At 52.3% G+C, this 15,596-nt stretch overlaps 1 protein-coding gene across 3 annotated transcripts in view; it reads right to left on the reverse strand.

Moving 5' to 3' along the window:
- WNK3 (WNK lysine deficient protein kinase 3) overlaps window positions 1–15,596 on the reverse strand; it is a 794,746-nt gene that overhangs the window by 146,460 nt on the left and 632,690 nt on the right. For all 3 annotated transcript variants that reach the window (XM_086940176.1, XM_086940174.1, XM_086940175.1), the window contains exons 18-20: window positions 7,900–7,978; window positions 7,188–7,279; window positions 6,318–6,880 (exon numbers count right to left, since the gene is read on the reverse strand). In XM_086940176.1, the coding sequence (XP_086796302.1) occupies window positions 6,318–6,880; window positions 7,188–7,279; window positions 7,900–7,978 (734 nt within the window). The remainder of the gene's footprint in view (window positions 1–6,317; window positions 6,881–7,187; window positions 7,280–7,899; window positions 7,979–15,596) is intronic.

The following is a 15,596-nucleotide window of genomic DNA, read 5'->3' on the forward strand; positions in this document are numbered from 1 at the left end:
AGACTCAGGGGTCCCCCAGGGTCAGGTAAGTACAGTTGGTTCACCCTCAGCGGCGCAGGGGTGGCCGGGTGCAGAGGTTATCCAATGAGGGGCAGGGGGCCTCCGGTTGGTGGCTGCTGGCTAGCAGGCCACGCGGCTGTGGGAGCTGGGCTACTGGTCACTTGCTCAGGGCAAATGGGGAAGTAGGATAGGGTGCAGGTTGCACTGCCAGGGGCACTCGGGCGGCTGGGTGCAGGGTCCTTTTGAGCCGTCAGGTGCTCAATGTTATTCAATGAGGAACTTGAAAAGGGAACAAAGGCTGCAGGCTCTGGGACGGAGGATCTTCTGGAGCGACCAACACTTCGAGGGATAAGTTGGGATCTTGGAGGATAGGTAGGCACCCAGGAGTTGGGCACAGGGGGCCGTGGGGCGCCGGGGTGTCTTTTGAGGTCGGGAAATCTTACCCCCTGCTGGTCGTTGTCAGAGGGGCCCTTTGTCATGAGGTTGCAGGCGTCATCGGGGTCGTCGAGGAGGATCTTTGGGCACTGGACTTCGGATCCCAGTTGCCAGGGGGGATGTCCTCGTGGTCCTGGAACACTCGGGCACGGGCCGGACTCGGTGGGTGCAGAGTGGGTTGGTCCGGAGCTTCCTGGCTGGCACCAGGGGGGTTGTTGCAGCAGAGCCTCTGCTGATGGGAGTCCCAGGCTTTGAGGGGGTCAAGGCAGGCAGGTCCTCTGGGTGTCCCAAGGTTGCTGTCCGCAGGAGTCACCAGGAGTAGGCCGGAGCAGGTTCCAGGATCGACAGGACGGTAGGGCTGGGGCCAAGTCAGTTGTTGTTGTCCTGTTAGCAGCTGCACGGCGGGTCTTCTTGATCTTCTTTCTTCTTTTCTTAGTGGGATCTGAGGAAGGAAGGTTCAGGGAGTCCCTAAATACTGACTTTAGGGGCGCTACAGGTAGGGCAAGGGCATAGGTCCCTGTCCTGGGGTGGGTACACACCCTAGCCTGCTCCTCTCCTGTGTGAGGGGGGCAGGTGCCTAGCTGTGATTGGGCAGGGCTCCCCATCTTCAAGATGGCTGAGCCCAGGGTCATGCTTCACCTCGTCTCCCCCACCTAAGGTGTGAGGTTGGCACAGGCTGGCACCCCCCCCTTCCTGACATAGTTTTTCCCGTCAGTCTTCCAGACAGAGTGGGTGTCAGGACTGGTGAGGGCCAGTTGCTGGGTGCAGCAAATGGTCTGGAGAAGCTCACAGAGGCGGCAGGGCTTTGAAGCTTCCCCCTGCCCATCCTGGGGGAGGAGACCTAGCAACTCGCCCAGGATGTGCATTGTTGCAGGCCCAGGAGAGCGGGGGGCTCTCCACCCAGGGGTCCAGCAACAAGTCTGCTGTGTGGCAGCCTAGGCAGCCTCTCAGTTCAGACGTGGATTGGGGTTAGGTTTCAGGGGGCATCTCTAAGTTGCCCTCTGTGGTGCATTTTACATTAAATCCCACACTGGCATCAGTGTGGATTTAATGTGCTGAGAAGTTTGATACCAAACTTGTCAGTTTTCAGTGTAGCCATTATGGTGTTGTGGAGTTCGTAATGTCGACCTCCCAGCACCATATACTCTTAGTGGCATCACTGCACTTACAGTGCCCAGGAATGGCCCTGGGTACTGTAGGGGCACAGGCCTCATGCACCTGTGCCCACACCACTGGCATAGGGCACCCAGCTAGAGGGGTGACTGAGGTATGCCAGGGCAGTGGGTTTGTGGGCATGGCACAAGGGATGTGTGCCATGTCGACTCTTTGTTTAGTTCTGTACTTAGGCACTAAGCCTGCAAAGGCAATGTGATGGTGCCAGGGTACAGGGCCCCTAGGGTGGCACAATAAGTGCTGCAGCCCTTAGGGGTCTTCTCTGGTCACCATGCCCTGGCTACCTAGGGTACCATTTACTAGGGGCTGACAGGTGGCCAAAGATGCCAATTGGGGTTTAGTTTCAACACAGTTTTAGGGAAGGTACATAGGCCCTGGGTACCTGGTTGGCAGGAGCCCAGGGTACACTCAGTCAAAGCACATCAGGAGTCAGAAAAAAGTGGGGGCATACCAATGCAAGAAAGATGGCCCTTTCTCACACCTGGCCACTGTACTTAAAGATAGGGTTAATTTTGGCGGCGCTTGGGGGTAAAACTTAAAGTCGCAAAGACGTGGGGGTGAGTGGACCCCCGAGTGTTCAAGACTGGTGTCAACAAGCTGAATAGGAGATTTATCAAAGTCAGGGCTGTGCTCGAAAATATGAGAACATTTGGGGCAAAGAAAGCTCATATAGGGAAACTTAAAAACCTCTTCTGAGAGTTTTAGGAGGGAGGAAGGATTGTGGTTCGAACAAGGATTGAAATAATAATGCAAGTTTGACTTATTTTACATCAATAATGATTTGTCTGCCGATTTTTTCACTGCCTGAAACTTTTATGCTGGATTTCTCTCCATCTTGGACTGTCATGTAATTGTCCACAAATGTATACTTTGATGCGTACTGAGCAACTGTTTAATAAAAAGATTTCTTTAAAAAAATTAAAAAAGATAACTTGACCGCAGAGATCGACTGGGTGTGTAAGAAGACACCAGAGATTTAAGATAGATCGGGCTGGAATTAGATAGGCATTTATGCACATAACACAGTGCTTTGAATTTGACACAATGCTTAATAGGAAGCCAATGAAGTTCCCGGAGTAGATTGGCAGTCAAAGAGAACTTTACTGGATGGAGTAAAAGTCTAGCCGCGCCTGAGTAAACTCTTCTTGACCCTTAGATCAAGAATGTTTCCATAATCTAATCTGGACATAACTAGAGCCTAAAATGACTGTTCTTTGGGCAAAGCTGGAAAGACAGCCCAAGATTTTCTCAAGCAGTCTTAGGATGCCAAAACTAGTGGCCGTCACCTTTGAGATTTAGTGACTCATAGATAATTCCTTATCCAGCCAAACTTACAAGTTTCTATCCACAGGGGGGGGGGGAGGGGGGGGCTAGAAATGGTTGCTACCACCTCTGGCCTTAGATGGGTGCCCCAGAGATGAGGAAGGTTACCCACCAGCAGCATCTCTGTTTTGTCCCTGTTTAACAATGGAATTGGCATTCAGCCATGTAAAGACTTGCATAAGACAGCTGTTCAAAGCCCCTGTGCAGTTTTTTTTCATGAGAGAACAAGGACACAGCAATCTGAGTATCATCAGCATATGGCAAAACCAAAGGGGATGATGGACGGAGTGTTGAACAATGCAAGCACTCACCCCCGTCAGCTGATCTGGGTTAAATCCATCATCATTCTTTAGCTCACTCTGCCACCCCAGTTTAGACATGGCCATATGCAAATCAGTCTGACCCTGTGCCTCATGGGAACAGTCCAGCCCTAACTGCAAAGCCATGTCTTCCTGGACCGGAAACAAGCATCCTGGGAACGGTTTCTGGCTAATCAGCAGTCATCAGCCAGGCTAGCTTGAATCCAGTGGCAAAGTGAGCAGGGGACCCACGTCTGGGCATACCCTGCTAACTTATGGCAAACAAAGCAAAACCAAAGGAGATGATGGACGGAGTGTTGAACAATGCAAGCACTCACCCCCGTCAGCTGATCTGGGTTAAATCCATCATCATTCTTTAGCTCACTCCGCCACCCCAGTTTAGACATGGCCATATGCAAATCAGTCTGACCCTGTGCCTCATGGGAACAGTCCAGCCCTAACTGCAAAGCCATGTCTTCCTGGACCGGAAACAAGCATCCTGGGAACGGTTTCTGGCTAATCAGCAGTCATCAGCCAGGCTAGCTTGAATCCAGTTAGCCAGTAACCGGTCCCAGGATGCTGGTTTCCGGTCCAGGGAAGACATGGCTTTTCAGTTCGAGCTGATGGATTAAACCCAGATCTGGGACTGGGGGTGAGTGCTTGCATTGTTCAACACTCCGTCCATCATGGCATTAAAAATGTCGGTAAGGCATGGATCCAGCATCTCAGGAGCTTGCTTGAAGACGTTGGGGGGAAAAGGGTCATGGGGGGAGCCTGATTTAGTCTGTTGAATAAAAGTGGTGATCATCTCATTTGTGACTGATTTAAATTTAGAGACGCTCAAGGCATCGGAAGAGCCAACACTGATGTAGGTGTGGTTGTCTGGACGAGTGTTGGTGTCGAATATGTCATAGATTAGCTCCAATTTCTTTAAAAAGTGTTGTGCTAGAGAGTCACAGAAGGATTGTGATGGCTCAATGTAATTTGTTTCTAGGGGACCTGATAGTTTTGAAACAATTTGAAAAAGTTCTCTGGTGGCGTTCTTTGCCAATTTGATTCAATTGGTGAAATAGATGCATTTTTCTGAATTAATTAGGTTTTTATATTCAGTCAGTAGGATTTTGTAGGTGGAGAATTCTCAGGTATTTTAGTCCTTTCTCCAGCACCTTTCCTGTTGCCTACATTCCTGTTTTTTTGCCCTGAAAGTTTCAGAAAACCATGGGGTAGTAGGTGATTTTCTTTTATTTGTGGCTTTTTTAGAAGGGGCTAACTTATCAGCTGCTTGTAGGAGCCAATTGTTAAATTGTAAAGAGACCACTTCCACATCTTCTGAGAGCTCAATTTGATTTTTAGATAGTTGGCCACTCAGCGTGTTACCGTCAACCTGTTTCCAGCTACGGTCGGTCCTGGTTAAATGTTTCAAACAATTCCCTTTGTGAGTGGGCTGGTTGAGTAGCTCAAAAATGTAGCTAAGTGATCTGTCCAAATCAGAAACAGCATCTCCTTGACTAAAATGTAGTCATTATTGGTAAAAATACCATCAAGAGTGTGCCCTGCTCAGTGTGTAGGGCCTGTCATTGTCATAAGATTGGTTAGGGTGTCAGTATTACTATCTGAGCTATCTTCCAAATGGAAAGTAAAGTCACCTGGAATATGTGTTGAGTTCTCAATTGCATATGCCTCATGCAGTGATTTGATTGTATTTAAAAAACCTGCTTTGCTTCCTGGTGGTCGGTAAAGTAGTATTCCTTTGAAAGTTGAGCGACTGGCAATTTTTACATTGAAGGAGAAAGCTTCGCAATCATGACTGGGTATGGGCTCACAGGAAGCTTTTAAGATGTCCCGATAGATCATAGCAATCCTCCCCTTTTTTCTCTGTTCTGTCAAACTTAAATACCTTGAAGCCTTGTGGGACAGCATGGTAGAAGTCAGAACCTGCCGTTTTGTCACCCCAAGTTTCAGTGATAAAGAGTATGTCAAGCTGTTTAGCATCAATCAGCTCGCCGATCTCTAGCCTATGCTTGGGCAGAGATCGGGAGTTGATTTGAGCACAGCGAGTAGTGCCGAAAGTATTTGATATTAAAGGCGCATCGGAGGGGAAATATACCTGCGACACTGGGTTAGGTTGGAGTATGAAGCCACAAACAGGGTATTTTCCAGGTGATTTTACGGGGAGTTTGCAAAGGTCTAAGCCTATACAATTAGTTGGTTTGCTATTCAGCCTGTGCAGCTCCTCACCAGAGTAACTGTAGTCTACCCTGGAAAACCTTGCAAGCCGATCAGCATCCCTGGCACGGTCTTAATGCGGACGGGCGCAGATAGGCTTGCCTTTGGCGCGCCAGCTTCGCGCGTCCGCTGCACGTTTGATTTCCCATGTGCCCTATATACTCACCCCCACTTCCAAATGTAGATTTGGGCGGGACAGCCAACCACCACCACCAAGATGGCGACCGTCACAGCCTGAACCCTGGAGAAAAACGAAGAACACACTCTGCTCCAACGGAACACTGCAGCGGACCAGAGAGTGAAATCTGGGAGAGGTAAGTGCTATAGTGCAATTGGAGGCTAAAACAAAGTTTAAAACGTAGGCAATTCAGTTTCTAGCAACAATTCTTGGTGCCAATAGCCCTTAAAGTGAAAGGCGCTATTGCTATGTAAACTGTTGGCCATTTAGGTTTAAAACTGAAAGTTTTGAAGTCTTATCTAAACCATCTTTATCAAATTCTAGAGGTGGAATTTTGGAACCTTTTGTAAACCATTGTTCACTCTGCCCTATTGGTGTGGGCTTTACCCCTGAACTAAACACTGATGCCCTACATATGAAGGGCTCTAACCAAGTGGAACCTTATGACTATCCAGCCCTAACAGTGGAACGTTCTGCAGCAATGTCCCTACTCTTCAGACCACTGACTGGTCAGCATCGGAGTTGAAAGGATCCAACTATACGTAAATGATTCACTATATAGTTCTAGAATAGGAAATCTTAGCTGTTACACACTGTTCCAATCATATACAAACCACAACACATAGCCAGAGAAGGAAAAGGTTACTCTCCTCAATATTTAAAGCAATATGGGCAAATCTTACTTTTTGCGCAGCCTCTGCAGCTCCACCTTCAAGTCTTCATCCTCAACTTCAGACTCATCATCACTGCTCATCGGGGAGGAGGGAGAGTAGAACAGAGGATTTTGACACTGGACGTAGCATCCTTCAGTGGGCTGCTGCCGGATCTCAGCCGAGTGCTCCAAAGTGTCGGTTTGTTCATCCTCGACACACTGGATCGCTGATGGTTCACTGTCTGTGCTGGGCTGCTTGCTTAAAGCATCTTTTGAGTGCAGCTCTAAACTGCCTGCTGTAAGACTCTGGTCTTTCGTAGAGGCTTCCAACTCATTTGCTGTGGTGATAACAGATCCATCCAGCTGAGCTGCAGAGTTAACCGACAAGACTGTGTCTTCAACGGAACGACCTGGAATGAATGTAAGCGGCTTGTTGGATGACAAGGTCTGTGCACATGCGGCAGTTGGCTCAGTGTCTATCACAGGCTGAAGCATCTCAGTGCTGGGTGAAAGCTCTTGTGGGTGTGACAGCACAAGATGCAGGTCATTAACAGTGGAATCAGTCTCCTCCAGTTGCTGAGGCACGGAAATAACCTACACAAAAACACAGAAAATATCATATACTAGCACAAGATAGCCTTACCGTTTGACAAACACAGTCACCATCAGCTGCAAAAGTATGTATTAACAACGCTTTGTCTGAAGATGGACTCCTGGTACTCATGTGCTCTGACCAAGATATGTAGCATTCAATTATTCAAATACTGAAACCCGCACAGCTTTGACAATGCACTTAATTCTCGCACTCCCACACATCCGCTTTAAAAATGGTCACATTACATATAACCTGAATGGGAATACACAGGGCATTCGGTGGCTGTGCACAGCATAAGATACCCACCTGGAAGCGCCCCCGCTTGAAGGCACTCGTTGGTTTGGTTCCCTTTGCAGCATGATTAGCATTGTCAGAGGCACCGATGTTCTTTGCTTCCACTAGCACCAAGTTATAATGGAGAAAAAAGGCAAAGGAGGGAAGAGAAGGGTGAGATCATTACTCATCAATAGTTTTGGCTGCACCAAAGAAAGAAAAGTTAAAAAAGCAAAAGAGTAACCTGCTGCTACATAAGAACCAATAATGGAAAGAGGGAAGGATAGCATTGGGGGAAAAGAGGAGCAGGGTGGGGGGGTTGGGGAGAGGATCAGTAAGACGAATAGCTAAAGCGATGCACCAGACAATCAGAAAAAAACAGCAATTAAATGCATCATGACTGAACCTGCACACACGCACACGAAGTTCCGCCCGCCCTTGCACATGGCAGACATAAAGGCACACACAAGTTGTGGGGAGAAAACACAGGAGAAGTTAAGACATTTCAAATGAAATAAATGATAAAGAAATTAAAGGATATACATACGTAAACCAACCAAAAGGGGGTGTCCCTAGTCTATGGCCCTGACTGTAAGCACACTACCTTGCTGGACTCTGGATCTCTTGAACAGGCTGCTGGACTGCCGTAGCCTGCATGCCCAGCTTTTTAATTTGCGAGTCCACGACCTCTTGCTAATAGGATTTTTGAGACTAGGACAAGTAAAGCTTAGGCCAAAATATCCACCTCCTGTCTGCAGATGCGGGGCTCCGTTGGTAGTGTAGGCCGCGAGGTCTTCAGGGGGCAAGGCTTCCAGGGAGCTCTCCTGAAAGGAAAGGAGATACAAAAGAAATAAAGGCAATCCCAACACGGCCTTTAGGAGTGAGCACTTGCCCGCCCATACTACAGATCTGATGGTCACGGAAACGCTTCTATCATTCTGAACCACTTTTAATTATTCTAGACACATTTGACTCCATTGCTCTTTACCTCATCGGTGTCAATACAGACAAAAGACAATGTCCACCCATATGAAAGTAACTCTTCGACTGTTTGAAAAAGTAATCCAAGTCTGAAGAACAAGTTACTTACCTTCGGTGACGCATTATCTGGTAGAGACAAGATATAGCTGCATGTTCCTTACCTTTGAATTTCACAGGTATCAAACTGGATCCAGAAGATTTTTGCACGAGCAGTACCCCTGCGTGTTGAAAGGTGGCATTGATCGCCTCCACGTTGCGTTGTCTGCGCCGGAATTTACGTCCACGCCACCTATATAGGTGCCACCTCAACACGCTGACGTCAATTACTTTTCACGACTTTCCACGCCAGAAGTGCGGAGCCATGAAGTGGACTGAGACTGATATGTCCAAACTAAGGCCCTGAAAGGGATCAGCTCTGACTATAGAAACTTGACTGCGAAGTGGGTAGGATCGATGGGTCGGTGAGGAATCTGTGGCTATATCTGGTCTTTACCCGATAATGTGTTACCAAATGTTAGTATTGTTCATCTGATAGAGACATCTAGCAGCAGATTCCTTAACTTTGAATAGATACCCATCCAATATCATCCCCGGTAGTGGCTGCAGATAAATACTTAACTAGAAAGTCCTGCAGGACCGAATGGCCAAAATGCTCGTCCCTGCAGACCTGACTGTTCAGGCAGTAATGCTTGGTGAATGTGCACATTGCTACCTGGCAGATGTCGAAACCTGGGACTCCACATGCTAACGCAGTGGAAGCAACTGTTGCTACTTGTGTAACGATATATCTGTAAGAGACATTAGTTAGTGATGGATTCCTTACCTTAGAATATCCCCAGGCGTCAGATACCCCTGGCCGTCGGTAGGTGTCGTCCGCGGCTCCGCGTCCGTCGTCGTAAGCGCCGGAATGACGTCGGAGTACTTAGACGCCGCCCATGCGCGCTGACGTCAGTTCTGATGCACAGCTTTTCCGCGCCAGATACGCAGAGCCATGATAGAACCAACACTGGTGCCATGAAACTAGGGCCCTGAAAGGGGATGACCTTAACCCTAGATATCGGTTCACAGAACGGGGAGGATGGGTGGGTCGGTAAGGAATCTATCACTAACTAATGTCTCTTACAGATATATCGTTACACAAGTAGTAACTTGTGCATCTGAAAGAGACACGTTAGTGATAGATTCCTTACCTTAGAATAGATACCCCAGCAATACCAACCCCGGTGGAGGGTCTGCGAACCAATAATCACACCAGAAAGTCCTGGAGGACGGAACGGCCAAAGAAGCCATCCCTCCGGACTTGGCGGTCCAGGCAGTAGTGTCTTGCAAATGTGTGCAGCGAGGCCCACGTAGCTGCCTGGCAAATGTCCTGCAAGGGCACTCCTCGGCCCAGGGCAGTTGTAGTCGCCGTGGTCAGAGTAGAATGAGCCCGCAATCCAGCAGGGGGCTCCTTTTGGCCATGGAGTAACATGCCTGGATACACAAGATTATTCACCGCGAGATGGTCCGCTTGTGCACCTCCTTTTCCTTCTTAGCGCCCACGTAACCAACAAAGAGTTGGTCATCCACCAGGAAATGGCGTGTGCGATCCAGATAGAAAGAGAGCGCACGTTTTGGGTCCAGACGGTGGAGCCTCTCTTCCTCTTTCGAGGGGTGCGGAGGCGGAAAGAAGGTGGGCAAGGTAATGGACTGCCCGATGTGGAAGGCCGTGACAACCTTGGGCAAGAACGAAGGTCTCGGCCGCCACACAACATTGTCCGGATGAACAGAGAGGGAAGGAGGTTTAGAGGATAAAGCCTGGAGCTCACTCACTCTCCTAGCAGAGGTGATGGCAACCAGGAAAGCAGTCTTCAGAGTAAGAAGGCGAAGAGGACAGTTATGAAGTGCCCTCCAAGATCAGGACATGGTCCGACAAGTTGCCCTGATGCTGGGCCCACTGAAACTTCAGGTCCCACTGCAGAGCCCGCATCCGCCACCAGGCGTGATGCACCAGAAGGATGCAGGAGGCCATTAGCCCCAGAAGCCGCAGCGTCAACCTGACCAAGACCCGGGATAAAGGCTTAAAGATCGGAATCAGAGCCTGAATATCCCGAACCCGCTGTTCGGGTGGATAAACCCGAAACTGCGCCGAGTCTGGAACCGCTCCGATGAAGAGGAGCTTCTGAGAGGGACACAGGTGTGACTTCGGCACGTTGGAGAACCCCAGCAAGTGCAGGAGGCCGGCCGTAGTCTGGAGGAGGCTGACGACTGTCTGGGGCGAGCCCGCCTTTAACAACCAGTCGTCGAGGTAGGGGAAGACTGACACCCCTAACCTGTGCAGATGAGCTGCGACCACCGCCATCACCTTCTTGAACACCCGTGGTGCGCTGGTAAGGCCGAAGGGGAGCACGGTAAACGGAAAGTGCTTGTGGCCTACCGTGAACAGCAGGTAACGTCGGTGGGCCGGCAGGACGGGGATGTGAAAATAAGCGTCCTGCAAGTCCAACGCTACCAGCCAGTCTCTAGGGCAGCTAAGATCTGAGCCAAAGTCAGCATCTTGAACTTCTCCTTCCGGAGGAAGCCGTTGACGTTCCGTAGGTCCAAGATAGGGCATAGGCCCCCTTTGCCCTTCTTGGGTACCAGAAAGTAGTGGGAGCAACAACCACACTCTACTTCTGGCCCAGGAACGCGCTCGATGGCCCCCTTGGCCAAGAGGGCTGTGACTTCCTCTTGAAGAAGTTGCAAGTGATCCCCGACACGCGGTGGAATTGCGGTGGCATGGCTGGAGGGGTTGCCTCGAAGGGGAGGGAGAAGCCCCTTCGGACGATCTGCAGCACCCACCTGTCCGACATGACAGTGCGCCAGTGGGAGAGGTGATGGCGAACCCTGCCTCCCACTGGCTTCACATGGGCCTGAAAACTCGGAAGGTTTTGAGGCAGGTGCTGCGGAGGGAGGTGTGGACCGGCCTCACCGTTGTTCCCGACCGCCGCCACGGCGGTTTCCATGGCCGCCACCACGCTGTTGAACATTCTGCGGTGCGTGGCTGGCAGCACGTGTGGGGGTGCCCCTTCCTTGGCCACGAAAGGAGCGAAAGGCACCCGATTGCTGGCGTGTGGCCGAGAGGCCCAAGGACTTGGCCGTAGCCCTGGAGTCCTTAAAACGCTCAAGCGCATGGTCTGCCTTGTCGCCAAAGAGGCGACGGCCATCGAATGGCAGGTCCAAAAGTGTGGCTTGGACATCGGCCGAAAAGTTGGCGGACCTCAACCAGGCATGGCGTCGAACCGTCACTGTCGTTGCCATTGCCCTGCCCAGTGAGTCCGTGGTATCCAGCCCACACCGGATGGAATATCGCGCAGCATCCCTACCCTCCACCAGGGTTTGGGCGAGTTTAGCCCGGACCTCCTCCGGATATTGTGGCAGCACGTCCGCGACCGCGTCCCACAGGGTGTGGGTGTAACGGTCCAAGAGACAGGCAGTATTGACAGACCGCAGCCCTAAGCTTAGGGACGAGAACACTTTCTTCCCGAACTGTTCATATCTCTTGGATTCCCTATCGGGCGGAGCCGACGGGAATGCGGTCTGGGAAGTGGAGGTCTGGATAACCAGGCTCTCTGGGGTGGCATGGGTGGACAAAAAGCAAGGGTCACCCGGGGCCGGGCCGTAGCGTCTGGCCACGTTCCTATCCACAGGCGGACCAGTGGCGGGCTTGGACCAAGTGCCCACAAGAACGTCACACAAGGCATCATTGAACGGCAGCAGAGGCTCGCTGGAGCTTGACTGCGGTTTGAGGAGCTCAGTGAGGAGGTTAGTCCTCACGGCCGCGACGGGGAGCTCAAGGTTTAAGGCCTTGGCCGCCCTCGTCAACACTACACTGTAAGTAGACCCCTCCTCCGAAGCCACGGTTGGAGGGGAGACAAATCCAGTGTCTGGCGAAGTGTCAATACCACTGGCCTCCCCAAGTTCATATGTCCAGTCCTGTTGAGACTGGCACTCCAGTGCCAGAGGGTCCTCAGACCCCTCCCAATCGCCCTCGTCCCCCGTCTCCTGTAAAACAGGATTAACAGACGGGGCCTCCTCATGGAAATAAAAATCTCCAAAGGCCGTCGGAAGCGGCGCCCAGCGGCGCCGTTCCGGCGCCAAAGTCGGACCGAAGGGAACATTGGGGACGGCGTCCACAGTGGGCGCCAGGGGCGACACCCTTGGGGCCGGCGCCGGTGAGGTCGACCGGCGACGACCCGGATCCGGAAGCGGATCCGGTGAGGTCCTGCGGCGCCGGGACCGAAGTCGCGGGCGGCGTCGGTGCCGAAGCACCCAACGGCGTCGGGGCCGAAGCACCCGACCCGCTAGGGCCTCCAGCCGGGACCGTTGGGCCCGAAGGCGCCACGGAACCCGACTGAGGAGGAAGGGACCTCATGGACATGAAGTACCGCTCGATCTCCTCCGGCGTCGCGCTGTGCCCAGGTACCCGAAGGTGTGGGGCAGGTGGTGACGCTTGCGACTCCCTCGGAGCCGCGTAGATAGTGTCGCCCAAACCCCCGGCCGCATCGTGCGAGCGTCGGGGTGGGTCGGAGGAACGATGACGTCTCTCCAACCTCTCATGCCTCTTACCTGAGGAGTTGGATCCTGACGCACAAGTTACTACTTGTGTAACGATATATCTGTAAGAGACATTAGTTAGTGATAGATTCCTTACCTTAGAATATCCCCAGGCGTCAGACTGGATCCGGAAAATTTTGCGTAGCAGTACCCTTGCGCGTCGGTAGGCGTTGTCTGCGGCTCCGCGTCCGTCGTCGGCGTCGTGGGCGCCGTGATGACGTCGTCGGAGTATATAGACGCCGCCTCCGCGTGCCGACGTCAGTTCTTAGCCACAGCTTTTCCGCGCCAGAAGCGCAGAGCCATGACAAAAACCGACACTGGTGCCAAGAAACTAGGGCCCTGAAAGGGGATGACCTTAACCCTAGATATCGGTTCGCAGAACGGGGAGGATGGGTGGGTCGGTAAGGAATCTATCACTAACTAATGTCTCTTACAGATATATCGTTACACAAGTAGTAACTTGTGCATCTGAAAGAGACACGTTAGTGATAGATTCCTTACCTTAGAATAGATACCCCAGCAATACCATCCCCGTGGTGGTGGGTCTGCGAACCAATATTCACACCAGAAAGTCCTGGAGAACGGAACGGCCGAAGTAGCCATCTCTCCGGACTGGACTGTCCAGGCAGTAGTGCCTCGCAAACGTGTGCAACGAAGCCCACGTGGCAGCCTGGCAAATGTCCTGCAGGGGCACACCTCGGCCCAAGGCAGTTGTAGTGGCCGTGGCTCGAGTGGAATGAGCCCGCAGCCCAACAGGTGGTTCCTTCTTAGCCAAGGAGTAACACGCCTGGATGCACATGATAATCCATCTAGAAATGGTCCTCTTGTGCACCGCTTTCCCTTTCTTAGCGCCCGCGTACCCAACAAAGAGTTGATCATCCACCCGGAACTGGCGTGTGCGATCCAGATAGAATGAGAGCGCACGTTTTGGGTCCAGACGGTGGAGCCTCTCCTCCCCTCTCGAGGGGTGCGGAGGCGGAAAGAAGGTGGGCAATGTGATGGACTGCCCAATGTGGAAGGCCGTGACCACCTTAGGCAAGAAGGAGGGCCTAGTCCTCAAAACAACCTTGTCCGGATGGACTGAAAGGAAAGGAGGCTTACAAGAAAGAGTCTGGAGCTCACTCACTCTCCTGGCAGAGGTGATGGCTACCAGGAATGCAGTCTTCAAAGAAAGAAGGCGAAGCGGACAGTTATGAAGTGGCTCAAAGGGAGCGCACATCAGAAATGTTAGAACCAGATTCAAGTCTCACTGAGGCATCACGAAAGGAACAGGAGGAAAGGTATGAGTGATGCCTTTCAGAAATCTGTTAACTATAGGGGACTTGAACAAAGAAGGTTGGTCAGGCAGCCTCAGAAAGGCCGAAAGAGCCGAAAGATAGCCCTTGATAGTGCCCAGAGCAGAGCCCTGCTGGGCAAGAGAAAGAAGGAAGAGAAGAATCTCAGAGAGAGGGGCATTGAGAGGATCCACAGCCTTTGCTGTGCACCATGCCACAAATCTGTTCCACCTGCAGGCGTATACCGTTTTTGTGGAGGGACGCCTGGCTGCCAGAATGATGTTGCAAACTTCAGGAGGCAAGTCAAATGGCCTCAACTGCCGCCGCTCAATCTCCATGCATGGAGGTGGAGACTGGACAGGTTCGGGTGGAGGACCGTCCCCTGCTGCTGCGACAGAAGGTCCTCCTGAAGAGGCAGACGAACCGGGGGATCGACTGACATACTGAGTAGCTCGGGATACCAGAACCTTCGTGCCCAGACCGGAGCCACAAGGATGACTTGTGCCCGGTCGCGCTTGATCTTCTTCAGCACTCTGGGCAGAAGAGGTAAAGGCGGAAAGGCGTACAACAGACCGCAGCTCCACTCGCGACGAAAAGCGTCTCCGAGCGAGTGCCGCCTTGGAAATTCCAACGCGCAGAACTGATGACATTGCGCGTTCTCTTCGCTGGCGAATAGATCTAACCAAGGCTCTCCCCAACGCAGAAAGAGGCCTTGCGCCACGTCCGAGTTCAGACGCCATTCGTGATCCATCGAGCACCGACGGCTGAGTTTGTCCGCCCTGGCGTTCAGAGAACCTGCCAGGTGTTGAACCACCAGAGTCACGACCTGATGTTCCAGCCACTGCCAGAGGCGCAGAGCCTCCTGGCAGAGGGTCCACGACCCCACACCGCCCTGTTTGTTGCAGTACCACATGGCGGTGGTGTTGTCCGTGAACACCTGCACTGTACTCCCTCGGACAGACGGGAGGAATGCTTTCAGTGCCAGACGAATCGCCCGCAGCTCCAACGGATTGATATGGAGCCGGGATTCCGCCGGAGACCAGAGTCCTCTGATCTCCGCCTCTCCCAAGTGGCCACCCCAGCCCTGGAGGGACGCGTCCGTCACAACCACGTGCTCCGGTTGGGGAAGGGAGAGGGATCTGCCGTTGACCCAATCGCGGTCCGTGAGCCACCACTGCAGCTGTCTCGCAGTGCCCTCCGAGATCAGGACATGGTCGGAAAGGTTGCCCCGGTGCTGGGCCCACTGAAACTTCAGGTCCCACTGCAGAGCCCGCATCCGCCACCGTGCGTGATGCACCAGAAGGATGCAGGAGGCCATCAGCCCCAGAAGCCGCAGCGTCAACCTGACCGAAACCCGGGATAACGGCCCGAAGACCGGGATCAGGGCCTGAATATCCCGGACCCGCTGTTCGGGCGGGTAAACCCGAAACTGCGCCGAGTCGAGAACCGCTCCGATGAAAAGGAGCTTCTGAGAGGGGCACAGGTGTGACTTCGGCACATTGATGGAAAATCCCAGCCTGTGCAGGAGATCCGCCGTAGTCTGGAGGTGGGTGACGACTGCCTGGGGCGAGCCCGCCTTCAACAACCAGTCGTCTAGGTAGGGGAAGACTGA

The sequence above is a fragment of the Lissotriton vulgaris genome, chromosome 10 (assembly GCF_964263255.1).
Source record: "Lissotriton vulgaris chromosome 10, aLisVul1.2, whole genome shotgun sequence".
Lineage (NCBI taxonomy): Eukaryota > Metazoa > Chordata > Amphibia > Caudata > Salamandridae > Lissotriton > Lissotriton vulgaris.